This window comes from Clinocottus analis, unplaced genomic scaffold (assembly GCF_023055335.1).
Source record: "Clinocottus analis isolate CAN_PGR_092001 unplaced genomic scaffold, fCliAna1.0.p SCAF_8, whole genome shotgun sequence".
In the NCBI taxonomy this organism is placed as follows: Eukaryota; Metazoa; Chordata; class Actinopteri; order Perciformes; family Cottidae; genus Clinocottus; species Clinocottus analis.
Genome location: NW_027176240.1, coordinates 6,556,331 through 6,583,315, shown reverse-complemented (window position 1 = coordinate 6,583,315; position 26,985 = coordinate 6,556,331). Strand labels below are relative to the sequence as shown.

General features: G+C 40.7%; 1 protein-coding gene across 1 annotated transcript in view; it reads right to left on the bottom strand.

Annotated features, from left to right (window-relative positions):
• Positions 1–25,038, bottom strand: part of LOC137779784 (ryanodine receptor 2-like) — a 60,351-nt gene extending 35,313 nt beyond the window's left edge. The window contains exons 1-45 of the mRNA XM_068567973.1: positions 24,988–25,038; positions 23,042–23,161; positions 22,328–22,438; positions 21,209–21,289; positions 20,981–21,059; positions 20,740–20,852; positions 20,375–20,498; positions 19,939–20,035; positions 19,778–19,852; positions 19,250–19,406; positions 18,972–19,136; positions 18,717–18,838; positions 17,608–17,791; positions 17,393–17,522; positions 17,031–17,126; positions 16,647–16,765; positions 16,255–16,388; positions 13,454–13,695; positions 11,639–11,831; positions 11,163–11,382; positions 10,976–11,080; positions 10,702–10,805; positions 10,507–10,590; positions 10,159–10,318; positions 9,751–9,898; positions 9,268–9,476; positions 8,362–8,536; positions 7,960–8,168; positions 7,610–7,796; positions 7,190–7,322; positions 6,725–6,839; positions 6,224–6,384; positions 5,873–6,032; positions 5,562–5,648; positions 5,108–5,334; positions 4,696–4,909; positions 3,967–4,602; positions 3,667–3,867; positions 3,457–3,568; positions 3,171–3,325; positions 2,589–2,863; positions 2,315–2,429; positions 1,931–2,063; positions 1,531–1,634; positions 242–377 (exon numbers count right to left, since the gene is read on the bottom strand). Of these exons, the coding sequence (XP_068424074.1) occupies positions 242–377; positions 1,531–1,634; positions 1,931–2,063; positions 2,315–2,429; positions 2,589–2,863; positions 3,171–3,325; positions 3,457–3,568; positions 3,667–3,867; positions 3,967–4,602; positions 4,696–4,909; positions 5,108–5,334; positions 5,562–5,648; positions 5,873–6,032; positions 6,224–6,384; positions 6,725–6,839; positions 7,190–7,322; positions 7,610–7,796; positions 7,960–8,168; positions 8,362–8,536; positions 9,268–9,476; positions 9,751–9,898; positions 10,159–10,318; positions 10,507–10,590; positions 10,702–10,805; positions 10,976–11,080; positions 11,163–11,382; positions 11,639–11,831; positions 13,454–13,695; positions 16,255–16,388; positions 16,647–16,765; positions 17,031–17,126; positions 17,393–17,522; positions 17,608–17,791; positions 18,717–18,838; positions 18,972–19,136; positions 19,250–19,406; positions 19,778–19,852; positions 19,939–20,035; positions 20,375–20,498; positions 20,740–20,852; positions 20,981–21,059; positions 21,209–21,289; positions 22,328–22,438; positions 23,042–23,161; positions 24,988–25,038 (6,958 nt within the window). The remainder of the gene's footprint in view (positions 1–241; positions 378–1,530; positions 1,635–1,930; positions 2,064–2,314; positions 2,430–2,588; positions 2,864–3,170; positions 3,326–3,456; positions 3,569–3,666; positions 3,868–3,966; positions 4,603–4,695; positions 4,910–5,107; positions 5,335–5,561; positions 5,649–5,872; positions 6,033–6,223; positions 6,385–6,724; positions 6,840–7,189; positions 7,323–7,609; positions 7,797–7,959; positions 8,169–8,361; positions 8,537–9,267; positions 9,477–9,750; positions 9,899–10,158; positions 10,319–10,506; positions 10,591–10,701; positions 10,806–10,975; positions 11,081–11,162; positions 11,383–11,638; positions 11,832–13,453; positions 13,696–16,254; positions 16,389–16,646; positions 16,766–17,030; positions 17,127–17,392; positions 17,523–17,607; positions 17,792–18,716; positions 18,839–18,971; positions 19,137–19,249; positions 19,407–19,777; positions 19,853–19,938; positions 20,036–20,374; positions 20,499–20,739; positions 20,853–20,980; positions 21,060–21,208; positions 21,290–22,327; positions 22,439–23,041; positions 23,162–24,987) is intronic.
• Positions 25,039–26,985: the final 1,947 nt, after the last annotated feature.

Sequence of the window (26,985 nt, the reverse complement as noted above, 5' to 3'; positions counted from 1 at the left end):
TGAGAAGTGATAAATGACCTTAATGGGTTGACTGAATATATTAATAATACAGTTTGTGAAACAAAAATCCCTTTAAAGACAATGTTCAAATTACATAATTAAGCCGGATACTGTGAAGGGACCTTGACATTTTTATAATTAGGTTATAAGGATGTAAACACACACGCCAACATGAATGTAAACACATGATCACATGATGTCTTCTGAATAGGAAGGCTATGGGTAGAATTAAAAGGGTTACCATTGCAGAAGACAGCAAAACGTAAAAAATTGAGGTAACGCTCGCCCTCCACAGGGTTCCATCCAATATCAGGATAGCCTTTAGCCACGAGCATTGGACAGCTCTGGAGACCGCAGCCAGCAAGGTACTGAACCACCTGGATAGTAAAGGACATTAGTTTTACAGATACAGGAGCTACCATACACCAAATGGGGTACAGCAAAGAAAACTCATAATTCACAGAGAGGCATAAACAACATACATGAGTGAAATAAATGTCACACTGCAAAACAATGTTAAATGTCAAAGCATGTTCCTTACAGACCAGGCGTCTCATTTACAAAACATTGTGTAGGATTCACATGTATACACGCTTTCCCTGCTTATTCTTCCATTCACTTGGTCCTCTGGCAGCGACAGTGCAGCCGTCATGCATCACTTCAAGTGTCATCACAATATGTATTTGGTTTCAGCAATCAGACGGGTTGACTCTTATCCCCCACACCCTGGATATCATTTGAAAATGGAGGTTTGACAGGGGAACACCATATAGTCCATCATCTCAGTTTTGTTATGGTGAACTTGGCTAGCGTTATGATTAGGACTCTCACTGGCTTTGTTTTCACAATCCATATGTGCAGGTGGTGAAGACGTGCCAGGTGAGGTTACTGGAGATGTGTGTCGCACAAACCATAAATATATAAGTAAGTTTCACTGCACGTTTTTCACACACACAAAAATATATGAAAACTTAAATCGTACTTGGTGATGTATGTACTTCATTAGAATATATAATTAACACCGGAGACTATTGATGCTCTGTTCTGTAATTATTTAATGCTCTTTGATGTTATTCTTTTCACAGCCGATGATTATTATTCCTCTGTAAGATGCAGAAAGCGCTGATGAAATAATTAGTGGAATATGATATAAAATTTGAGTTTATCACAAATGTGATCGTTAATGATGAAGTGGATCTAGACGTAAAGTGATTATAATGAAATTAAATGTATTAAAAACCTCTCACATTTAATTTATAGCAGTTACAATTCACCACCTCACCATCTGCGTTGCCAGTTTCCCCTGTCTCCACAAGGTGGGAACACATGCGTCAGAGTTTCCATACTTGTGCGAACGTTCTCCGGTCAAGTTAGTTTTTATTGATCACAACTTGTGCATGGATAGCAGCCTACGCCTCTTTCAGGGCCCGTTTTGTTTATTTGCAAAGATCATGAATGAGACCCTGGAGTATTATAATGGAGACTATTAACTTCAGCTCTGTAGAGGGAAGGCAGCAAATATGAACTCACCGTCTCCAGGTTCGGTTCCCTCAGCGCTAAGGCCAGTTCATTGTTGTCCATAACAGAGGCTGCTGCCACATCCAGAGGAGTGGCTCCACGCATGGATGGTGACGCTAAGGGACAAAGTCATTAAACAATCTCAACACCCACTCATAAACTATAAATAATGTCAGGATATTGCGGCTTACACCTCACACGGTTATTTTCTTAAGTTGAAAATACTGTCCTGGCATAGAGTAAGAGGGTCAGAAACAATACCACCTCCGTCTACACTTCAACACAACAGTCCTGCAATATATCTTTACTCAGTAAACTTACTGAAAGTTTCAATGTTACATGTTTAAAAATTGAATGCCATCCTTGCAACAACAAAACAAACTATGGCCTCAGTGAAAAGAATAAGATTTACCTAGACCAACACTGCTGTTTTCCAGCAGATAACTCAGGTGGTCAAACAGGGCTCCCTGATTATGACGGCTGATGCGGCAAAAATAACACAGGAATCGACAACAGCTGGCCACCATCTTTGGAAAGGTAATCTCCTAACAAGGAAAAAATCAATGCATGGGTGTAAGGAAAAGCAAGATGTGAGGAGGTTATGGCACGACTGGCTGCCCTGCAGGGAGTATTGTTCAATTAATGATGCAGCTACAACACGGTATACCCTTTACCTTTTAGTACATGACCTATAGAATACAGATATTGTTCGAGTAAGCAACTAATGAAAAGACCTGCTTCTTTGTTACACACATTTTGTCCATATTATCACTATAAATGTAAATGTGCCCCTCACCTTTGATTCCCCTTCCCCAAGAACATTGACCATCACCTCCATCACGGTCTCATGTATCCCCAATGCCCTCATTAGGTTAGGGTGCTGGTAGAAGACTTTATTATTCATGATGTCTCTAAAACCGTGAAAGAAAAATAAGAGAACAAAAACTGAAATACTTTTTACACACAGCAAAGTATATCATTATGTATATATGTTAGGAATGTATCAATACAAATTACATTATTGTTGTCAAACGAAGCAAACCCACGTCCCATTAGAAATGTCCCCCTACCCTAGTCTCCTGATCATCAGCCTCTCCTCTTCTTTTCCCATGCGGACACTGAGGAGGGAGCGGATTTGGCTCAGGGAGGAGAGAAGAGCCATGGTGTCTTCTACCGACGCCTGGCTGATCGTATAGGCTCTGCAGAGGTGTCCTGCCATTTGGCCCCCAAGGCCCTGATACTGGCGGTGCAGCAGTGAGAAGACAACCCTAACCAGTTCAGGGTCCTCCATCTCAGTCTCCTGAGCCCAACGCACCATCGTCTCGGAGATCAGCGTTTTGAGGGACTCTGAAGGAATAGCAGGTGAAAAGTAGTGATAAAAAAAAGAAGAGTGGAGACCGAATACGTTCTTACATTTTAGGATTAGTTCATGTTACATTTTAGGTGGTTGTTGAACATTTAGTTTAGTTGGCAGTATTGCACACAACATCTCTGATGGGAGGTAATACTTGATATTCATATCGATTTAAACCCATCTCATCTTCTGTCACAATTCAGCTATGTTTCTACGTATATGGTATTGATACACAATCTCATGTGTACATTTTGGCATATTCATTTCCGTGCATACACAAAGAACGGGCTTTGACAACATCGATGCACTTACTGGTGCTCTGTGGTCTACTCCCTTCCACTTGTATTGGGGTCTTCATCAGTCCAATGACTCTCGCTACTAGACTGAGGAGTTGGTCCTTAAGAGACGTCTCTGCATCCTCTTCGTCCTCTGTGTCACTGTCCAACTCAATGCCTGCAGAACAGCCAATGAGATGAGATTTACTAAGTGGCAATCTTGGTAAGTGGCTTTTAGTAGATATTTCATAGAGCCCTGGCTCAAAGAAGATTATTGATGAATAAGTCAAATATAAACAGTGTTCCAACCACAGTGTGTGCTGAGAAGGTGATGAAAGTCATGGAGGAGCTGTTGGACTTCCACTGGACATGGACAGTTGTCCTGCTGCTCATCCTCTCTAAAGCGCAGCAGCATGTTGATCTAAAGATCATGCACAGGTAACAGACACAGTAAAGAGTATGGTCTAAAGAATGTTGAATGTTTTTTTTTTTCTTGAAGCATATTTCAGCAAAGTCCACCTGCTCCTGTGGAGGTGAACGGAACTCCTTGGTCTTGCGGGCAGTGAGCGCGGCAGACATGTTGAGTGCTTGCATGACCTGGTTGTAGCGAAAGCGTTGGTTCTCCTGCAGCTGACCCACAAAGTTGTCAGAGAACGCAACCACAGCTTCTACCCTGTGGCGCACCTGGCAGTCACACAGGTAGGACAGCAGATGGCAGAGCTGGAGAAAGAAATGTATTAAATCGCGTATAGGAACATATAAAAACATAGCGTCTGGAGCAGAAAGACAAATGTTAAAGTACTCTGCTGGTTGGTTCACCTCAAGTTTGACGGCTTCAGGAAGCTTCATTTGAAGAAGTCCTTGTTTCAAGGGGTAATCTTCTTTTTTGTTGCCTCCATTGCATTCTTTTTCATCATCACTAACTTCTTCTTCCTCCTCCTCCTCTTCCTTCTCGATGGTTCCGGCATCTAAGGAGAAGACTCCCGGCTCTATCAGTCTCAGAACCTTCCCCAGGTCCTCATCCCCAAACACCCCCATAACCAGTAGGGTGTAGAACAGTCTAATTAGGGGAACCAGCAGAAGCTCAATGCTGCCTCCTACAGGATCCCTCACACCCTGACCCACAGCCCATACTCCAGCAGTCAGCATCTCCACCGTCAGGTTCTTCAACATGTCCAGAGGGATTTCTGGGCTGTCTGTGCGGGCTATGTCCCCTGTACCACCTCCTTCCATCTCATCACTTCTGACAAAACACGGAGATGAGAAATGCATCTGTGGTTTCAGGGATGTGCTGAGCCTAGTATTGGAAATGCCTTCTGGAGGTAGACCATTCTCGCCGTTAACACCATGAGCAGGGCTGGGATACAGGGTGATTTCTCTTGTCTGGTCAGTCATAGGCACAATATATTCGTGGTTCATCATGTGACATGCTGTGGTGTGGCTGCTGAGGTGAACCTAAGGAACAAGAATACAAAATGCATTTTGTAAGTTTCCTTATTGTGTTGTTTATGAATGAAAAGAACAACATGAACTACAGCAAGTAGCTACCTGAGTCAGGAGCTGATAAAATGCAGAGCGAAGGGGACCAGGGAGGTGGGGGTTCTGAATGGCATGAAGCATCTGCGATTGGTCCACGTGACTGCAGAGGGCGTGACAAACTCTGGTGTTTCCGAGGGCGCATAAAGAGCAGTAGAGCAGGAGAGTGTGGCGGTGAAAGGTCAAGAGGTCATCAAGTTCCGAGAGCTCCAAAATGTTAACAGACCTTGAAGGATGGAATCAAAAGGTAATTTTAGTGGTGTTGCTTGGTCAAGATCAAATTAAAGTTATAGTTGGTATCTGGTGCTTGCAGATCAATATGGAACATTCTGGATGATCAATATAAAAAACCAATGCATCACTTTCTGTGCACTTGAAGTCTGCAAGCCCAATTCCAAAAACACATTTATTCTCACTATTTTACCTGTTTTCATCAGGAATCTGAAGGGTCATGACTTGTAGGGGCTCATGGCATTGGACTCTCCAGCCGTGGCGCTCATCTGGCCGATCCACCATCACCTTTAATGCACAGGCTGGTACTCTGATCCATGAAACTGGGTTGAGATTCTGGACCTGAAGCCTTGGAAGACACTGAGGGGTTGCATTTCTTCTTTGACTGCGAAGCAAACCTGCTGACAGTGGCATCACATTCTGGATGGAGAGGAAGAGAAATACAGGTAAAGATGTACGGACTACAAAACATTATTAAAGAATGAAACACTGATTGAAAGCAAAGCTGCACCCTAATTAACCTGATTGATTAAATTACTGATCTAATCTTTGAACAATTCGCACAAATTTCTTAATTATGTTGCCCTTTTCTAAAAACACATCTTTCTATTGTGTTTCACAAGATAACACATTGAGAGATTTTTTACCTTTATGCTCCCCATCTCAAACTGAAACATGTGGCTCGTAGTGGGCTTGACAAAAACAGCCGGAAACAGCTTTGTACCAGCTTCAACCTGATAAGATAGAACAATACTACCTCAGTTAAACAATGCAATGCTCTAAGTTAAACATCGCTCACTATAATGACTTTCTCTCAACTGTAACAGACAAAGCTCAAAGTAAGGTTTTTATGTGTATTGAATTTAGACATAAATGCATTTCATTACACAAAAATACTGAACAGAGAAGACAATACTAATAAGTATAAACAATTCAAATAGATTCCTGTGGGACCTACTTGGTAGAAGGTGGCCATCTCCACTCCACTGGAGGTGAAGGTGAGCAGCCCAGTAGCTGTGTCAACTAAACAGCCAATTTCCAAACCCGTACTTCTGCGACTCTGCGACAGGCCTGTTGCGTCTCCAGCACACACCATGTAACAGTTACACCGCTTTACGCTGTGCAAAATGATAGGAATGCATTTAATTGGTATGTAGTTGATGCAGTTAATAGCATTGAAGTTCAGTCATAATTAGGGTTCCAGTAATACAGAAAATATAATTTCAGTCTATAATTATGATGGGGAAAGCATCAACATCTCTGACGGCGACAAGTATTAAATTGAATACAAAATCTGCTGTTTACTAACCTCTCCTGAACCTTTCCACTGTCGTCTCCAAGGGTAACAGTGACAGTGAGGACGCTGTCAGGGTCAAAGGTCATGTCTTGTTGATGGAAGTCAGAGGTCACCCAGCCTGCCCACACATTAAACGGCTCCTGGCCTGGAAGAACCCTCACCGAGTAGTGATACTGAAACAGAGAGGGCAGCTGGTGTCATTGTTTGGTTTTTCCAATTTGCATAATACGTTTTTATTTATTGTGGCCGGTGATTACATCGACCAACCAGGCGCTGATGAGCTGCACAATGCATGTGCATGAGCCCTGCAGTGCAATTTGTTTCATTTTCCTGCAGTATGAGGCAGCAGAGTGTCCAAATACATTTTGTCTTTTCTATCATTATCCATCCACACGCCAATCATTCTTCATTAGTCAGGAATTACATTTGGTTTTTCATATTAGCGTTGTATTTGTATGTTGTGTAATTTTCTGGCTATAATGACATTAGATGATAAGAAAATTAAAGCCTTACTCTGGAGCTCTGGAGAAGGTGATCATAGCTATCCTTGTCGACAACAACATCTTCTAGAAGCCGTGCAGATGAGTTGGTGCTGATTAGCTCTGGTTTTGTCCTCTTGAGCATGAACCTTGCAGAAAAGAAACTCATATTAATTTATATGCAGCACAAATCATTTTGCAGATTAATTGTGACTGTGGTGAGACGGAGAGCCTGTGTGCTCTCTTTGTTTACTTTAACAATCTTCATTTCCTGTTTTCTGTCATTTCATTTGGGAAAACTTCAGTCATAGCTATGCTTTTGTCATTTTAATCACCTAGCAGACAAATATGGCATACAATACAAAACATTGTAATATTACTGGTACATTATTATTCTAAGTCACACTATTGACTCGAATATTCATGTTTACTCTTCCATTTTCTTAAGTATTAAAATTTCATTACATATTATCTCAATTTTAGGTTCTCCACAACCTACCGGTGTTTCAATCGTGATGTTTTGTCGTGACTATGATCCTTATGGTTGAGCTCATCTCTTGAGCCAGCAAAGCTGTGGGCTGACTTCATCAGCACTTCAAAGTCAGAGTCCACCTCCTCCTGCTCTTTCCTTCCTAAAAGGACAATGGGATTTAATTACAGCAGGACCCTGGGGAGCTTAAACAGAACAACAGATCAAGGTCATAATGGTAGAATATCTCGCACTAATTATTTCACTTCATTTTATCTCCTAATAGCTGTAGCTATATGACCCTATGACATTACCCCTGATGCAGCATGTAAAACGTACGTACACGTACGTTTTGCATGCTGCATAAGGGCTTATGTCATTTGTTTGTCGAGCTCATGGTAAACCTAACAAGTCCTTATTGTTTTTGATATGACATAATAGCATCTGAACCTGGCGAGAGAGAGCTGGAGGCCACAGGAAGCACGCCTCCCGCAGGTCTAGTGAGGATGGCTTCACACTGGATGGACATGCTGAGCCGGTAAAAGCCCATCTCACTGCCACCACCGTGGTGTGCAAACAACCGCTGAGAAACCCTCAGACTGGATAAGGAATCCTTTGAGCCGCTGACTCTGCTGACCTTGAAGAAGATTTGAAGAATATGTTCAGGATCAGTGCTGTCAATTAACCAGCGCTATAAAGAACCCTAGGTCCCAGAGAGCCACTGCACCACATGTCATGCTTGAGAAGACATATGATATCAGCTGCTAGGTAATAGAAAGCCTGCAGACTGGTAAACTAACCTGGAGGTTTTGATCATCAGGCATTATGGAGGTAAACTGAGGCTGTTTCCAACTCATCCACATAGCTGGGTCTCTGGCCATGTTGACAGCAAAGGGTTCATAGCCCTCCTGCTGGCCACACACTGTGAAGTACTGCAGAGAGCTCACCTGGTGGCCCAGGTTCAGCCTTCCCATCTGGTTCACTCCAACACTGACGATAGGCAACAGGCCTGTGCAATATGAGACAAAAAAATACTTTAATCAGATAAATATCTTTCTGTCTTTAGTTTGGATTTTTCTCAACAAAGGGATAGTAATGTCACATTAAAAAACTATGCCTATGTTTTTCACATAAATAAACAGTAACTAAGTCTATCAAATATACTGTATGAAGTTAGAAGAAAATGTAAAACTCTTCCAGACCGTCTCCAATATCAAAGTCCTTGGCAGCCAGCTCTGATCCTCTGTCATTAAACAGCACCTCTCCATTGAGCGTGACAATCATGGTGCGTTCAGCCACGTCCACCAAGCAGCCCGCCACATCGCCTCTCTGCCACCGCCGCCCCAGGGGCTCAACGCCCTGATGGTACCACTGAGCCTGAAAGCAAAAGGAGGAACATGAGTTATAAAGAACAAGATTTACTGCCTCAAGGTTATCTGTCCAAAATGTCATCACTTCATCATTTCATCCTATTTGACATTTGTGAGAGAATGTCACAATAAGCACATTAATTATAAAGTTACGGCCCAAAAGGTGTTTTGTGAGATCACAGAATCCTTCGGGCATCCAATTCTAATCAGTTCTTTCTTAAGTCCAATTCCCTTCAGGCGTTTATGAGATATTCCATGTACGTACATCAAACAGACAACCAGAAATTGTAATGCCTGATAATCCATCAGAAACTGTTCAATCAGTGGATTTTCTTAATTACAGCCAGGTTTTTGGTGAAGCAACAAGTTAAATTCAGATGATAGTTCCTGAAAGTTGAAGTTAGCAATTCTGTTCCACTTTCTGATGCTTGAATTCAATTCATCTCATGAGATGGATGTTTTACAGACCAGCTTAAGGAAACAATTCTGTCTCTGCCTCCTATACTAAACATCCTCTGACATCATTGATGATGGCACAACCAAGTCACAGCAGTGTTTAAACAGATTTTGACTATTTGGATTTGTGTATTATTAATGTTCTGTATACTGTGAGGGTAAATCCAGACACTCAAAAGACAAAGAGAAAACAACAGTCAAAGTGGATTGGATGTGTTGTTCTTTCAACAAAAACGCTCGTCATGTGGTTGTATTGAGAACTATCAAAGTGTAATTTCTCACCTCAAATCCATCGAAGACGTAAGCCTGGTCATCTGAGCCGAGCTCTTTATCTGGAGTGCAGCCTGGTCGGGCCCAGCCCACTCGCATGTTCCCAGCTGTCACTATTTCAAGTTCAAAGTACCACTTCCCCCGTGTCACAGAGTATGATTTATCTGGTCGAAACACTCTGCACTTCTCAGCAGAGAAGAGACATGTGTTTGATAATGTGGCTGTCAACCCGAGAAACAGAGAAAAAAAACATGGTTATCGGCTTAAATAATAAATGATTTGCATACAATTCCCATTAAATACAGCGCATCTTTGTCATACAACGTTGACAGATTTTGCCGTATTGCGAGGATTCTCTAAAATGGTGAAACTATTTTCAATTTAGTTGATAACAAACATAGTCTAATCTTAATTGAACTAACAGCATTATCTTATGACGGTTACAGTAAAACAAAGTGAAATGGTTAAGATTGCTGACAAAGCTTTGAAACGTACTGCGTTCCTGGTTGAGGGGCTCCAAGCTGTAACCGTAGGCCAGCAGAGTGCAGACCGCCTCTCTGACGCTCTCCCTGCCAGATCTCCTCCTCCTTTCATCAAGGAGGCTGTAGGGCACGAGATACGGGCTACGCTTCACTTTCACGTCCTAAACGTACAGATGCAAAGAGCAAAAATTGGCCACTACATTTTGTTACAGTATCGCTGTGTACTGTTACTATGCGCATCACTATACTGTGACTGGGAGACAATGTGCAGGGAACAGTATTTCATTCATTCTTAATACTATCTGAAAACAAGAAGTCTCATTTTGCGTAAGGTTACACACATGATTAAGACTGAAAACAAGCTTACTTGCATATAGGCAACAAGTTGTTCAAATGCAATTCTGACCAATGCAGTATAAACCTGTTGGGCTCCGTAGGTCCATCCCTGCTTGATGCGCTCTCTAGCCCATACATTGTGATCATTTTCTGCCAACAAGGTAACCACTTCCTTGTGGGCTGGGCTCAGAACAACCTGGCTCGAGTTTATTGGTGCCGGTCTATAGCCACTGGGCTGCTCATACCTGTGAAGGGGAATTTTGAAAAATTAACTCGAGCGTGTCAAGATTGGAAACTTTTTCCAAAAGGTTTTGTTAAGTGAGTGGTTATGATGTAGTTGGGAGTTTACAGTATTCATGAATGAGATCATCAACTCAACAAAAAATGGTTCATCTCCCCCAAATGTTTCATATGAACTTAAACCCGCACATACTTGTTGGCTAGTCTCATGTATTTGACGCTCTCCTCAGCATGGTCATCAGTCAAACCAATGTGGAAACCAAGAGCAATGAGAGTCCTCCAGTAGAAAAACAAACAAAGATATTCACTAACCATGAAAACGAGCCTTGAAGACATAACGTAAAGTTTTGTGTATCGCAAGATGCAGAGCATTTAGTAGACGGCTCACCTGAGGGTGTCCTGGGTCATTTGAAGGTTTTGGTTCTTCTCCTGCTCCGGCAGCTTGGAGAACTCCACCAGACACGGATCGTGCCTCTTAACTTCATCTCGCACCTATTTGACAGAAGTTCATATTTTTTAAGCCACGAGTGAAACCGAAGAGAGCTGGACAAGTTTCAATAGTCGAGGTTCCGAAGCTACTATTCTCATGTACATATTATGTGACAAGGGGATTTCTTTTATGCAATGTAATTAAATTATTGATGTTTTTTCTATTTTCTTACAGGTCCATGTGTCCATCCAAGATCAATCTTATCCATTGCCCAGAGTTCATGGATATTTTCAGCCATTTTTTCTCTGATATCCTCAAGTTGTGGGGGCAATGCTACCTATGGAGAGTAATATCAGTACAGTAAGGGTAACTAAACTACATGCATATGGTATATTTCAACATAATTCACATTGTTTTACCTTGCTGATGTCTACTGGTGTGGGAGTAAAGGTCATTGGAGTTACAGGTACTAAGGGGCCGATGAGCTCTTGTGTCCCCTCTCCACGATCCAAGATGTATTTCTGACATGGCTCCAACTTCAGCTTGACTCTCGGAAGCAAAGCATCAGAGCACGAAGCAAAACCTGGTGGGGGCAGGTAGCGAAACTCTCCATGCTGTCCCCCAAACAGAAAACGAACCCTGAATTACAGAAAAAGGAAGACATTTACTAAAAGTATTGCGGTCCAAAAGCATGAATTCAGACAAAAATACATAATAATAAAGTGTTTTTTTTCTACTTTCGACATATTTTTAAAATGTATCATTATTAATTTACTATGGAAAAGAAGCTGCTCACTGAAAACACATTTCAAATAGTATTGAATACAGAAGGTTGTATAAATTAACTTTCGAGCCATGTAAGTAAGTTAAACCAAAATATATGTCCGCGACTGACTTGACTCCTGCAGAGAAGCTGACCACGGGATAAAGAAGTCCGTTCGCACTGAAGTTCTCCAGCATGCCCTGCACAGGCAGGCCGTTGACTCGGAAGGAGATGCAGGTAGCACTGAGGTCAAGACAGCAGCTGACCACATCGTCATCTTTCAGCAGGTGAGGGAAGGGAGAGTTCACTCTGCGGCCCACGCAGCCTGAGATTAAGGAGACACAGCCTTTCATTAATGTCATCCATGTTCAGATTTATTCATGATGCAAGTTGGTTGTTACTTTCTCCTCCACAAAACATGTGACATAATTTAAGTGCAGCAACACATTTTTTAAGACTTTAGGGTTTTCCATACTGTATTAAATATAACCCCAAGAGTTTCTTTGCTGGTCTTTTTTTATTAAACATTATTAATGTCCCTAATGGCCTTTATGGCACTAAATTAAATGCACAGTTTGTCTCAAAAGGTAACTTTACTCTCACAATTACAGGATTGAAGTCAACTTATTTTATTTAGTTTCCTTTAAATATTTCTTGTGAAAGTGATATCACACCATAAATTCTAGATGAGAAAACCTCACCGACCAGAGAGGAAAAAAGACACAATCATGACAAAATACCGTTAGCTGGCTCAAAATATTAGGTTACAGCATGCCAAATGATTATTTTAGCACCTGATGTGTACCACGAGCGCAGTTGATAACTCAAACTAGTATGCTATGGGGCAAGTTACTGTTCGATTTGTTAGATGTCAGTGCGCTAACAGCTAACTTGTCCCATAATGTTAGCGTGCTAATGTTAGCTATGCGTTAGTAAGATATTGGAGTTAGCTAAGGCACAGCAAACATAACCTAGCATTGTTTTCTGATCTTTCAGCAGTCGACTAAAATTGACCTAAGTAACACACTGTCTAAATGTTTTAGCGTAAATTACAGAAATAAAGTTAGCATACAAACATTTGGACAAAATTTATGCAACCCACTTAACGTGAGACATACTGGGTGTCAAAATCCACCAGTGTTCCCATTCCTCCTGCTGATGTCTCAAGTCCTCCTGCCTGGATTCTACATTTTTGGGTTTGCAGCTAACCAAAAAAATGTCTTCTACATTGTTTGCTTTTGTTGGTAGTGGATGCCACCACAAAACGGCTTTGAGGCATTTGTCTGTTGTTTGCTAGCAGATGAAAGTGACAGGTGTCTTCACTTAATACAAAGTCAACGGAGAGCAATGCATTGTTTTCCTGGAGTTGGCGGGACTTAAATGTGCTGTGTCTATTGCAGTAGTTCTCAAATGGGGGTACTAGTACCACTGGGGATACTTTAAGTCACCCTAGGGGGTACTTGAGATGTATAATATATATTTAAAATTAGCATGAATTCAAACATCCTTTAAAAATAGTTATTTAATGAATATTCAATTATATAAGTGTAAGTTATTCAACTGAATTGTATATATATTCCATAATAGAGCAGACACTGGTGGCACAGCGCTGTGTATTACATTGTATTTTTAACAAAAAAATGCTTTGCGCTGGTCAGAGGTTACTTGGCTGAAAAAAAGGTTGAGAACTGGTCTATTGTATGTGTGTACAATCTGTTAACATTGTTCCACTAACAGTTTCTGCTGATCTATATACTTTTGAGATGTATTGCATTCCTTGATATCAATGAAACTTAAGAGATCAGTAACCTGCCCCTGCTCACTATGATGCGCCCTCACTATGATGCGCCCTAAGCAAGACTGAGATGATCATAGTCACATTTTAGTGACCAGTTTTGCTTGTACTGTCGTCTGAAATGTGTTTCTCTTGTTTGATCTCATCCTCACCTGACCACAGATGAAGCCCATCAAAGCCATACGAGTAGAGGTCATCTCCGACTCCATTGCCCCCCCACCCGTCCCCTCCTGTGGGCCTCGGCTGGTATCCCTCAGAGCTTGCCCAGCCGACACGCAGGTGGGTGGGCTCGGATGTGAGGAAGGAGTCGACATGATCTACAACGAGCTCATAGTACCACATCCGATGCTGGGCTGATTCCTCGCCCAGAGCCAAAAAGATGTTTGGTCTCATGCTGCGGTGTGCAGAGAATACCGAAGATAAACAAGAAGGCAAAGAAGATAGAAGATAGTGCTGCATATCTTTGGATAAGATTCTGTTGTATATTGTTTGATTATGATGTGTTTAGTACAATATTAACTTCAAAAACATAAAGAGGTCTCTAAACATGTGCAGCAATATGATTATAACTACTACATGAAAAATAATAATTGAGAGAGCAGGAAACCATGAGAAACCACATATAATTTAATGCAGTGTATAAAAGTCTTGGCAAAAATGTATTTTCACCTGAAAGATTCAGGTACGAAGTTGAAAATATAGGATAGATATTTAAGACTGGAGTGAGATAAACAACACGTATTATTTTCTTTTTTTACACAATGGAATATTTAATTAAGGCTTAATCTCTGCTAGATGCTTGTTTTATGTTGTTTTTTTTACCATACAAGCCTGTGAAGGACCACACACTGCATTTTCCCTATGCAGGGCATTTGTTACTCTCTTTAGTCCACACAGAACATTGTGAAGATATACATTAATGAACAAATACAGAACCAGGATTAGCAAAGGTTCTCCTTTTGCCGCCCCAATATCAATACTGAAACAGAATTACCTGAGTCAATTTAGAAGCTGAGTATGACAAGCAATACAATGAGGTATGTGAAATAGAAAATCACCAATATGTTTCTCAAATTCAATCTGGCCAACACAATGTCTGAGAAAAAGAAATGCCAGTTTATATCGTGACACTAACCCTGCCCTTGACAAAATTATCATGACAGTGAAGACATGAGCAACGAGACGAAGGGAATTGAGAGAACGGGGGAAAGGACGAGGAGATAAATGTGTGACTCGGTTAAGATGCTATAAGAGATTACACAGAAATGGATCATTCGAATGGAAAAAGAAAAGAAGAATATAGGAAAAAGGGCATCTGGAAGAACTGACTTAATGTGGTGAACAAGGAAGAGAAGATGGAAAAGAGAAAAATAATTAAAGAAATAAAGGAAAGCATGTGAACTAATGAGGTATTTAGGTTAGTTGAACAAGGAGTAAAAGTGATAGAATGAGAAATGGCTTGAGGTGGAGGGAGAGCAGGGGAATTGACTGAGCAGGTGTGAAGAATATGAAACAAAATAAGCTATAGGGCCTGAGGAACAAAATAGGCTGCTGATAGAGAAAAGCATGATAAAAGAAGGCAGCTGCTACGAAAGAAAAGGGCAGATGGAGTAAAAAAAAAAACAAGCTCAAAGGAAATGGAAACTGCCTCCAAGATCAGACTGGCAAACTCAGACAAAATATTCGGAGATGAAATATGATAAGGTTAAAAAAAAAAAAAAGGGATGAAGAATGTCCGAAGATTAAATAGGTGAGCCGTAACACCTCCGGCAGCAACAACTTTTCCAAAAATCTCACTGGAAGGGGCTGAGACAAAGACATCTGTTCTTGGACATCAACATTATTGCTCTGATCTATTCCGGAAATATGGCTCAGCAAATGAAGAGACTCGACAGAAGGACCCGAATAATTCTTCAATTAACTCAAGTCTGTCGGAGAAGACATGAGTGCTGCACTGGCGAGAAATCTCAAGTATTTCTTGTATCAAGGATGTGGACATAATTATAGATATACCTTCACCCACAGATGTGAGCTTTTTATAGTTGACTAATAACACTCTTATATCTTGAAAAGAGATAGAAAAAGAAAAGCCCTCAGTAATTCTACAAGAGTGAATAAAATCAAGGATAGACACACACTATTTGTAAATAAACACTTCCATATAACAGATATCTATCTGCCTCTAACGCGAAGAATCTCTGCCTGCATGGATGTGAATATATGTCCTTTCAATGTCCTAATCTTTGCTTCTGAAATAGCCACGTTGTTATTTATGGATGATAAATGATCCTTTAATCCATTGTCACATATTTCCATCACTGCGATGACTCGACTGTGTCGAATCAGGCGCCTTTGATCAAATTGACGACTTTTCAGGGTCACCCCTACCGCCCAAAGTCTTCGTCACTTCCCTTGAGTCAATGAGCAGTTTGTGACTTTGCTGTTTTATGATTCTGATATCTTTTGCGTAACTTTCGTCTGTAGAATTTTTTTGTATAGTAAAAGGCAGACAAACTCGAACTAAAAAGCTCATTGACTGCTTTTCACTTTTGATGCAGCATATTGTGAGCTCTTGTTCACTTCCCTTGAGTCAGTGAGCTGAAAGCCTACAAGCACAACTCCAAAGCACTCTGCTGTTGCAAATCATAATGGGTTTCATGAAGTTTTTTTGCAATACTAACTTTTGTTGTTGCCGGCAAAGGCAAAATACCAGCACTAATAAAAGCCATGCTCTACTATGTCACGACAGGTGTGTCGCTCAGGAGCCAGCGATGAACAGTTCTCGAGAAAGCTGCCAGCGGCAATAGCGCGGGCCAAGCCTTCAGCCCAGTTTCAAACAAGCATGATTTGCACTGGCGCCGCACAAGTTAGAGACAGATGTAAACGTCTATCTTTGAAATAATTCAAAGATAAAAACAGTAAGGCGGAGAAAAAAAAACAATATCACTCGTACCTTGTGGCCTGATTTGCCAGACGTGTTTGAAGCAGCAGGTCTCTGCCTGGCATCAGGTTGTCGCAGATGAGGTTCTGATTGGATCGCACAGCGACACCATGACACACACACAGGGAGCACAGCACCTCCAGCACCTGGAACACAACCTGTCAGCACTTCACCCAGCAGAAGCTCGAGTAAGACGTGAAGATTATCCCACATTAGGGAAGAGGTCAAAATCTGCCATAACAGACGTAATGAAACAAGACGGAAACCAGCCTCCTGACTACTTCTGGCATATTTACAGTGCATTATCCATGAGAAATAAACTAAATAATGAAGAAAAAAAAGTCTTTCCATTAATGGTAAAGCATGACAATTACTTCTCATAAAAACATTCCGCCAAACATTACCTTGTGGTTGCGTCCGTGCTTGTCTAGAAAAGAGATGATAGAGAGAATGTGTCCTTCTTTGATGACGTTGAGTGCTTCAGGACTTTCCACTAAGACACAGTGTAGAACCTCCAAGACTCCTGTATATGGATTATAGGAAAGAAACCCTATATTTACTGTCTATACTTTGTTATGTTATTTAGATATGACATCATACCCAATGTTAGAAACTATGTAAAGCAGAAAACGGTGTCTACCTGAAGTTTCACAACATTCTATCACTGATGTCATAACAACTCAAACTAAATTGTACAAAAAAATAACATCAACATCATTATTATTTTTTGTATCTTTTTGCAAATTAAGATTAGGATCGTTAATGACATGTACAAAGGTTCGACCAACCGCAAGAGGCCTCCAGACGGTCTAGCCTGCTAATCAGCCAGTCGAGAGAAGCTGAGAAATGTGCACAGCTCAGACGGTTTCCTCGGATCAGAGCAGCTGAAGGAGAAAAACAAGGATTTTATTTGAAGAGCGTTCAGGATTCACAAGACTTGGCAACCAATGTATTTCATGCAAAATGACAGAATCCAAACTATGTTTTGGCAATTTATGGAACAGTTACAAGATAGGTATCCTCAGTAAAATGCATTTAAATGGGTTATTGACAGGAGGAAAGTGCATCTATTTGGTATCTGTGTCAGAAGATGATAATGTGAAAGTGCTTTTGAGCCATCTGTACTGAGAAGATGTGTGTTAATTCTCACCCAGTAGCTCATAGAAATTGTTGAGCATGTGCACCCACTCTTCTCCTCTGTCACTCTGAGCACCAAAATGAGAGCCACTACTATATTGGTGTAGACGGTCAATACAATCCAGGACCAAATCTATCACACCCTGGGAAGAAAAGAGAGTAAACTTATGGAACAGTGACAAATATGTCACATGTGCGGTCAGTTTCATAATTCACACATAGATTTACCTCTTCTTGAAACATGTTCTGCCGATTCTTTAGTGCTGTCATGATGTTCTGTTTAGCTTCGTGGCCAAGACCCTCCAAAGGAGGCTGGAGATAGTTTATTAGATCCTGCAGACTGCGTGTCACTATCTCCATTGGCAGACTGACAGATGTGAGGTTTCCTTGTTTTGTAAAACTATCCAGTTTCCTGAAGATGGATACAAATAGATAGAGCACTTTTATACCCCGAACAGGACATTTAATGTATTGAAAGAGACTGTGAGGAGAGTCACAGGATAACCAGAAGCTGCCACTTTCGTCCAAGGTTCCTGTAATAGCTTCTGAGAAACTGCAGGTTTAACAATATATCTACATGTAGGTAATACATGTTTGGCCTAAACAGACACTACCAGACTTTCACATCTTTTTGCTATCTTTAAAAATGTATTTTGATTTTAAGTTGGCCATGACTGACCCTGTGAATTTTCTATGATATTAATGTCAGCCGTATCAGAGGTTTAAGGATAGAGTGTGTCACATAGAGATTGTTGGGTCCTTTAAAAACAATTCAATTTAAAGCTTTCTCTCAGTAATTATACCGTACCGGCCTTTTAAAAGCAAGGTAGTGTTCCCGTGCTATTTAAAAATGTCCTATAAGTATTGCTTTCAAAAGAAATGTCTAAGTCTGTGGCGTAACTAGGTGTGTGTGTGTGTGTGTGTGTGTGTGTGTGTGTGTGTGTGTGTGTGTGTGTGTGTGTGTGTCTGATGTGCAAATCAATGGCGCATCTAGATTTTTAAAGCCTTTGAAGCCTGCCCAATATTTGAAAGTCACAACACATTTGCTTTTTAAATGTGACATTTTACATTTTTCAGTTTCTTGAATTCCTTCAAACAAGGTTTGGCATTTTTCTGTACTGCAACTTCAGCCGACATACACACTAAAACCAATACATTGGCATCGGCGTAGTACTAACACGGACAGCTAAACGATGGGAAACAACACTTTGTGTCTTGTTTTCCTCTTCAATAAGGACCTGGGCCTTAGCAATCTCGGACTGGATCAGTGAAGATCCATGGATCACACACTGATTAGAGACATTGTTACACCAACTGAGGATCCTGGCATCCAGTACCTGATAAAGCGAGTGAAGAGGAGTGTAGCGCTCCGGATGAGTCTGGCCGTGTGAGATTCTTCCCTCTGACAGCGAGACAGCGTCAGCCCATCGTCCATATGACCCTCACTGTGCAAAATGGCCTGGAAACACATCATTTGCAATCATTTGCTATTGAGTCTTTCACTATAATTAAGTGCAATTCAGTACATTTTCACATGCAACATTGTTATAAGAAAGCCCATACACAGCCTTGAATCTAATCTATAAGTGTACCTTTCGCTGCGCCCATCCCATGCGTGTGGATTGAGCATCAATAGCTTGGTAGGTGAGCCAGAGCCCCGACTCTACATGCTGAACGTAACAGATGGAGTCTCCATATTTGATCTCTGGGACCCCCATGCCATCAATATGAGTCTTTGTGCCAGTGTCGTGCTTCTCCTGTGGGCAAAAATCTTTTGTTGAACGTCTCACAAACAGTCTTCCGTAGATTCTTTTGGAATAAGGATCAATGAGTGCCACCTTAAAAGGATATTCCTCACATGACTCCTGACCTTTGCTGATCGAAAGCAGAAGGAGGTTGTGCTGACATCGGCCTTGTGTCGGTCGACCAGATGCAGGCCCTTCTCCTCTGTAAGTCCCAGGTACCTCCCAGTAGTCACATGGCAGAGCCGGTAAGGCTGCCCCCAGCATGCATGTCTGCCACTCCAACTGAGGAATATCAAGAGCATTGTGCTTTTAGTTGGTTTTTGTTTTGTTTTCCTTTGAAGGAAACTGAACAGTCCACAACATTTCCTTTTTTCTCTTTGTTGCTGAAGTGGCTGGGGAGCAAGCAGGAGGCATGCAATCCTAACTCCATTCTGGGCAAGTGATATTAGATATGGTTCCAGCCTTTTGTGGGCAAAAACAATAGAAACAGAAATTCCTCTCTCTGCTCGGACAGTGACCAGCAGCATTGTGTGCAACATAACATTGACAACAATCAACTAGTGTGCGTATGAGTGCATTATTTTCTCAGACTATTTAGCACCTTTTTAGTTTTCCAATGTTACGTTTAAAGCTGTAATCCTCTGTATACTTACACAACTCGCAGGATCTCCAGCCTCCAGAGAGAGCGAGCATGGCTGGAAACTGATCCAGTCTCATAATGCATTATCCTAAATTAAGAAAAAACAACATGGCAACAGATGAAAAACGGCGTTTTGTGCTCTTACACGACAGGACGCTGGTCTTTTCAACTGACCTTTGCAGTTCCTCTCCCTGCTCCGTGGATGGAATAGTCAGACATGCATCGCTATGGCTGTGGAGTAGCCGCAGTGTGTCGTCCCCCTTCAGGTATCCTACAATTAACCGACGACATATACACTGAAGGAGACATTTTACTGTGTCTATAAAACAACTAGTATTTAAACAAGTGTAAGTAATACAAGTGAAATAGAAGAGCGTACGCTTCGTATTGATTGAAGGTACAGCTCGTGTTCTGAGTGCTAACAAACATCCTAAATAGTCTGCTTTTAAACATTTGCAACCAAATTGGGACTCATGGCCAACATCAGGGGACATCATATGTGGCTGGAATACCCAGAGACAGCTTTCAGGATTATATCTTTTCAGAAATGGAGAGTTTGTTTGTCCAATATGCTTAAAGACCCCCCCCCAAAAAAAGGAAAGAAACTTGCCTTGAGCAACCCCACCTCCAGAGCAAATGGGAGCAACGCTCCAGAGAGTCTGCTGGAAGGCTGCATTAACAATCAGGCTTTCACTCAAGCTTTTGTTGTCCAATGCTGTGCCAAAGGACAAGTGCTGGGAAGAAACAAAAATGGGCTGATCAGGAATGAATGCAACTTCTGATTGTTCGGCTATAATAGCTGTTATCATCATCAATTATGCTTTTTTCATCAGAGGCAGAGGAAACACAGATTGCCAACTATTAAAAATGCAACGAATCACAAAACGCAGGGTTCTGATTGTATCCTGGTTTTAGTCACACATCAGATGAATACATCATCTAACCATAAAAGACGTTACTTCTTTACAGACTCACCAGATATCTTTCAGAGGAAACATTGACCAGTATGAGGTCATCTCCGACACGCACTTTCTCCCCTTCTGACCTCTGTCTGGATGCCGGGTGGACGATCCACCAACACGCCTCACCTGAACCACACACAGAATACATACCAAGGAAGGTTTTTGCTGTTCCACATGATATATATATATGTATATATATATTAAAGTATCTCAAATAAAAAGTATTAGAATGTTGATTTTTTTAAAAAAACTACCTGCTTTATCCTCTTGCAGACCGACATCGAAAGCCAGCTTGTCGGTTGAAGCGTGAGATGAGGACAAGCAGCTGAGATACTGGGTGTGAAATAAACAATAGATATGGGATTGTACATTTCAGTGAACATAAGAAGAAATATTTTTGAAAAAGTTCATAAAACTTAAACTTATAAAAAGTAAGACTCACCCTTTGCGATGTATTTGTGTATCATATCAAGATGACTCACCATGCCACTGTATGAGTGTAGGAACAGCACGGCCTGGCCATATAGAAGGGTGCGATGGCTTCCTCCAGCTTCCACCTGTGACTCACATTAACATTATTGAACTCGAGAGTGTGAGGAAACAAAACAGCATCGTGTAGAAACCAAGTGAATACATTGAAGAATGAATATATAGAAACACAAATATATGAATATAAAAATGGCAAATAATATTCAGACAGAAGAGAGCAAATAAAAGTAACAATCATCATAAAACTTGTAATTAAATGTGTTCGCTTGTTACTTTATGTCAACACCATACAAATAGAACAGGAGTAGAACAGACATTTAATTGTTTTCAGCGGTCATTCTACGAGTATAAAAACAGGCAATTACATACATCAGTGGGATTGTGTAGTCACGGTACTTAAATGCTACTTTGGTTAAAGAAAATGAGCCAAACTAAATTGTCTCTCACGCTTTGACAAGAGTGTGTGGACGAAGCATGACGTCGTTACTTTTTACTAACTTACTCTGGCTTTTTATGCTTCTAAACGTGACGATTCCACTGCTCGTTTTAGTCGTTACTGCAAAACAAATCGGCAACTTGCCGCAAGTCTGTTTAGGCTTCACGGAAACAGTACACATAAAAATGGCCTCCGCTCCGACCGTCCGGCTACATTCATTTGAATGGGAATCTCCTTTCTAATTTCATATTCTATTTCTCTAATCAACACCGGCTGTTGCTTCGCAATGGCTTCATCTGTCTCTTGTGATAAAAGATTGAGTTAATCGTGTTGTTCCAGACGATTTAAAAATCAAATCAATTCAGTTCACAGGATAGCACAATTTAGTCCAACAACATTTATTTTACTTTCAGTTGCGAAGCAAGGCTGAAATGAGGTTTGTTTAACCGAGCAACTTTTTTGTGGCGGTGTTGTTTTGACAGTGTTTGGAAAGGGTCTCTGGCGCCTTAAACTCCAATTAATTACTCGTGGTAATTAAATCCAATTCATAGCATGAATAATAGTATGAATAACATTGATGAATGGCAAATAATGTCTGCTTTAGAAGTGTTGAGATGCATTGGGAGATTAGAAAAGAATAGAAGAGAAGAGAAATCAACAGAAGGGAGGAGAAGACTCTCACCTCTGCAGCCAGGTGCTCACTATGAGCCAGCATCTCCTGCAGGGCTCGAACAGAGAGACACTGGGCCATGACGAAGCCACACACAGACAAGTCTGGAGGCACATTCTGGTAGAAATTAAAGGCAGTAGGGCATGTGTTATGGAGGAGAGCTTCATATTTGTCTACTTAATCCAACGGCCAACAGTGCAGTTAGCGGTGATGAAGACCACAGCATATCGGGAAAAGGGGCAAACTGTGGATAATAGACCCAACATCTGGCACACGAAATAAGACAAATACATTCATTATAAAAAATGCTGGATAAATAAGTTGGAAACATTCAACTTTAATTAAATATTGGCGAATGTTAAATGTGATTTGTTAATAATTTAGAGGAGGAATTTCAGTGGGAAACGCTAAAAAAAAAACTTGTCGAAACTTAACAATAACACTGTTCAGACTCAATTAGCAGACATTCATGACAACTTACCAAAGAAAGACAAAGCTTTAACACAAGCTGTTGTGTTGTTACAGGTGTCAAATGTTATAGTTTAAATTTTGTATTATATTGTTGCCAAACATGCAGATGATTGTGTATTTCTGTCACACATCAAGTATGCTACACGTTTTAGGGATATATTTGCATAATTCTATATCTCTCTTTCAATAGTAAACAATGCAAGAGGAAGACGATGTTTGACAAATAGACTGCTCGGGCAGTGAGTTTACCTTGCAGTTAGAAGTGGGCTCAAGCCTGCAGAGTCTGCTGCCAAATCCCTCTGCTGCAAGACAGAGCTTCACATGTTCCTCCTGGGAGGTGAAGGTACTCTGCAAAACCACCTCATCTCCCTGGGAAAAACACACACACAGAGAGATGCCATCAGTAACCACAAGCTCTCGTGTGCATAAGAGTTATATATTACCACATGAGTAAGAAGTGCATTTAGGGAATGAGTGCAAATTAAGATTTTACTGATTTGTCTGTGAAGACCAAAGCGGCTACAGATCTATTATAACCAGCATGGAAAAACATCTGAGCACTCAGCTCAACCTCTGAAATGTAGGCTCTCAAGCAGCATTTTGGTCAGGGACACAACAATGCACTACTTAATGTCATACAAACAACATTATTTTGTGGAGTTCAAAACGTCTTTATGTACGGCGACCTAATATATACCCATTACTGCTAGCATGAAAAATCCTTTATGAATTCTAAATTACAGAAACCCTGAACAAATTACATGAAAACTGACTGTAGAAAAAGATGAATTGTGCCCCTAAGAGTAGATCCTTGCTTATACATCTGTAAAATATGGCCGAGCCCTACTGTAGATGCTTGTACAGTAGATCTCCCTCACTGAGATGTACCTTATCTTATCGAAATGCCAAATGGACTACGTCAAAGGAATAAGGCCTTTTCACATCTATTTAAAGAGCTGCAGAGAAGGACAACAGACGACTAGTCTACGAAGTCCAGCAAGGTCTACTACCAACACCTCTCTAGAAAGATACTGCCCTGTCTGGCTCTTCTTTCCACTCTTCATATCAGCCGTGCTCTGCTATCAGTCAAACACACTGCCCGGTGCCGGGGCACTGTGGGGCATTCAGATGGCTAGAGGACCCAGCTCCTCTTCAAGGTGCATTTGGCAAATGAAAATGCACTGTGCTGCAAGACTTAATCCAAGTGTCAAAAGTACTGGCAATTGAAAAAAAAACATGTTTATTTGACTGCAAAAAGTCTTGAAACTGACGCCGGTCAATATATTCCAATCTGTATATTTCAGTGTGATGTATTAAATAGGAGGCAGAACACCTACACTTAGGTCCTATAAATGATTACACTTCTATCAAATAAACATTGACCTACAGGGACACCATCAAAAAATGCCATTAATTTAACCACTTTATTTCCTGTCATGTACTAACCAAAGTGATCGTTGGCTTCTTGCCTTGGTTGAACAAGTTTCACCAGCATCTAATGTAATAATGTATGACAGATATCTTATGCAATTTCATATTGTGGATTGGCTCAACGTCTCAATCTGTGTATCATTACTGGGTTCAGTAGCCATCTGCATCACAGCCTGCATCAGTAGACACTCTGCCTGTGACATGCCCTTATCAGAGTTTAAAGATAACAAGCTGTGAGGGGACAGCTCACTACTGGGGAGCAATGACAACATCTTGCAGTGAGGATGAAAAAGAGCCATTTGTGGTCTTCCCTTTCTGTCAGTGATACAACTAAACTGATGACGAAAGCAAAAATGCTGCGAGAAGTGCACTAAAGTAGAGCACACTCATACAATAAAAGTGATTGTTATTACTGTAACCTAAATACATTATATGTTAGTGATTCTTATAAGTATAACATTTCAATGAAAAAAGGAACACTTCATTTTGATGGTTCACTAAAGTTAGCTGTCTTTATCTATTACTACAATATCTCACTGAAAGTAGACAATATTAAAACTTTGGGTGATGCAATAATAAAATATAACATTTTAGAGCTACTCAGGTATCTGTTCATCTTTTATTAAGTAGTTAGACTGTTAACTTAAGTCTGTAATTCAAAGATGTAACTTATCTGAACTCTAATGAGCAGCTAACATCACTTTTATATCCTGAGAGAATAATAATATGACATTGAAGCTAAGTTTGACAAATGGGTGACTCACCGTTCGTAGAAACTGGAATTCGTCATCGGCCTCTCCTCCAGTGTCGGCCATTATGAGCCTCAAACTGGCCACATTACACACACTTGAGGAACATTGTTGGCACTGAGGGCGACAGTAGAGGACTGGAGGAACAGGGGCCACAAGGTGCAGAGCCGCTCATGTGAGGGAGGAGTCTGCTGTTTGAATCCGGGACCGGACTCCATGTTCTTTTTACAACTGCCATTTTGGCGGGAGCCTTATATGTCAAGTGAGGAAAGGATCAAAGCTTGCATTGCCTTTGACGGTTTACCAACTATGTGAGGGGTGTGAATGGAAAAAGTGTGGGTTTGGGATGAATACTCAATTTAGGAGTCAACCTCGAAAAAATGCTTTCAAGTTATTTTAAAATGTTCCACAATTTAAAAAAAAAAGAAAGTCCCTTTGCAGGATTCATAAAGTAATAAAGCATCTATCTATCTATCTATCTATCTATCTATCTATCTATCTATCTATCTATCTATCTATCTATCTATCTATCTATCTATCTATCTATCTATCTATCTACATCTTTAATAATATATTAATAGTGTATTCGTAAATTTATATTTTGTATTGATAATGTCAATTTTCAAAGTGACTATTGTTGTCAAATGAATGTGGTGTAGCAGACATTGTAATCGTGGTTTCTGAAACGGAGTGGAGTAGAAGTATTCTGCTCTTGTGTCTATGAGTTAGCTTAGCAGAAAGCTAACAGCAGCTCCGTGTAATGAAGACCCTGGAATCTGAAGTAGAGTATAAGATCTTTAGTGAGAATCTTGATTTTGTAAAATTGTGGAACATGAAATGATCTTATTAACTGGCCATATACATATGCATGAATATAAAGCTATGATTTAGCATAAAGACCTTCAAAGGCTATCAAACAGTGTGAGTGAAAAGGAGTTGTGGCATTAGATGTGAGTCAGGAACAAAATATTTAACTACGGTAGGAGAGGAGGGACAAATCTATGAACGAAAATGCAATTACATTCTACACCACTTGGCGTCTCTAATGCGACACATGCATGGGGGAGAAACAAGGAGTATTAAAATGGAAATACTCGTCGCTTGTCATTCATACCTTAAACCTACACAGTAGTCTTCCATTATGTCGAGTTTTGTTTGTCACTCGACAGAGCTCACGTGTGTATGTATGTTCAGCTGACCTTTACTGTGAGCCTAATAAGGTTGAAGTGTTCCAACTGTCTCAGTTTTTCCCATTTGTTGTACAAAATGCCACAGTTCTTCCCAGGAATTATTTTATAAGTTATTAGGAGATAGTTCATCTGTTTTCTAAAGTGTTGCCATAGAGAGGACTATTTAAATTCCCTCTCTGGGTATTTTAACTCAACATTTCATAACTTTTGCTCGACTAATCCTTTTGTCCCCTCTGTATCTCTTTGAAAAACAAACAATAGATTTGATTTTTCGATGTTCATGCTGCCAGGAAGACAAATAGCCTACAATGTTTTATTGTGACCTCCTCACTGCTTTCATGGCAGGCACACCCTAAGGACACAAGTTCCACTTGTACACAAACTATATCAAAATCTAATGGGCTATGAATGCAATAACATTCACTGATGGCTTCATTATCCCCCGGGGCTCTACCCATTTCGGTGACATGACCTTTTCATTTATGCACTCTCTCACTAAACTACCACTTCCATGTACAGTAGGAGATATTGCATAATGTAGTAAGTTGATTGCCCTGAAAGGCAATGCAGACGGCCCAATCTATATTTTTAGCCCCAAGAGGCAATGCTCTCGGAGTAAAACGTTGTTAGATCAAACAGGAATAAGGGAGGAAAAAGTGCAGCTTCAGAAGATATCACTGTGATTTTACTTAGTAAAGTAGAATAATAGTGATACCAGCCACCACTACTGCTGTTAATACATCTTTCACAGCATCAGACTCTCTCAATCAGTACGGGTGTGACAGCAGCTTCCAGTCTCGTGACTTCGGGCTTTTGTTTGCAT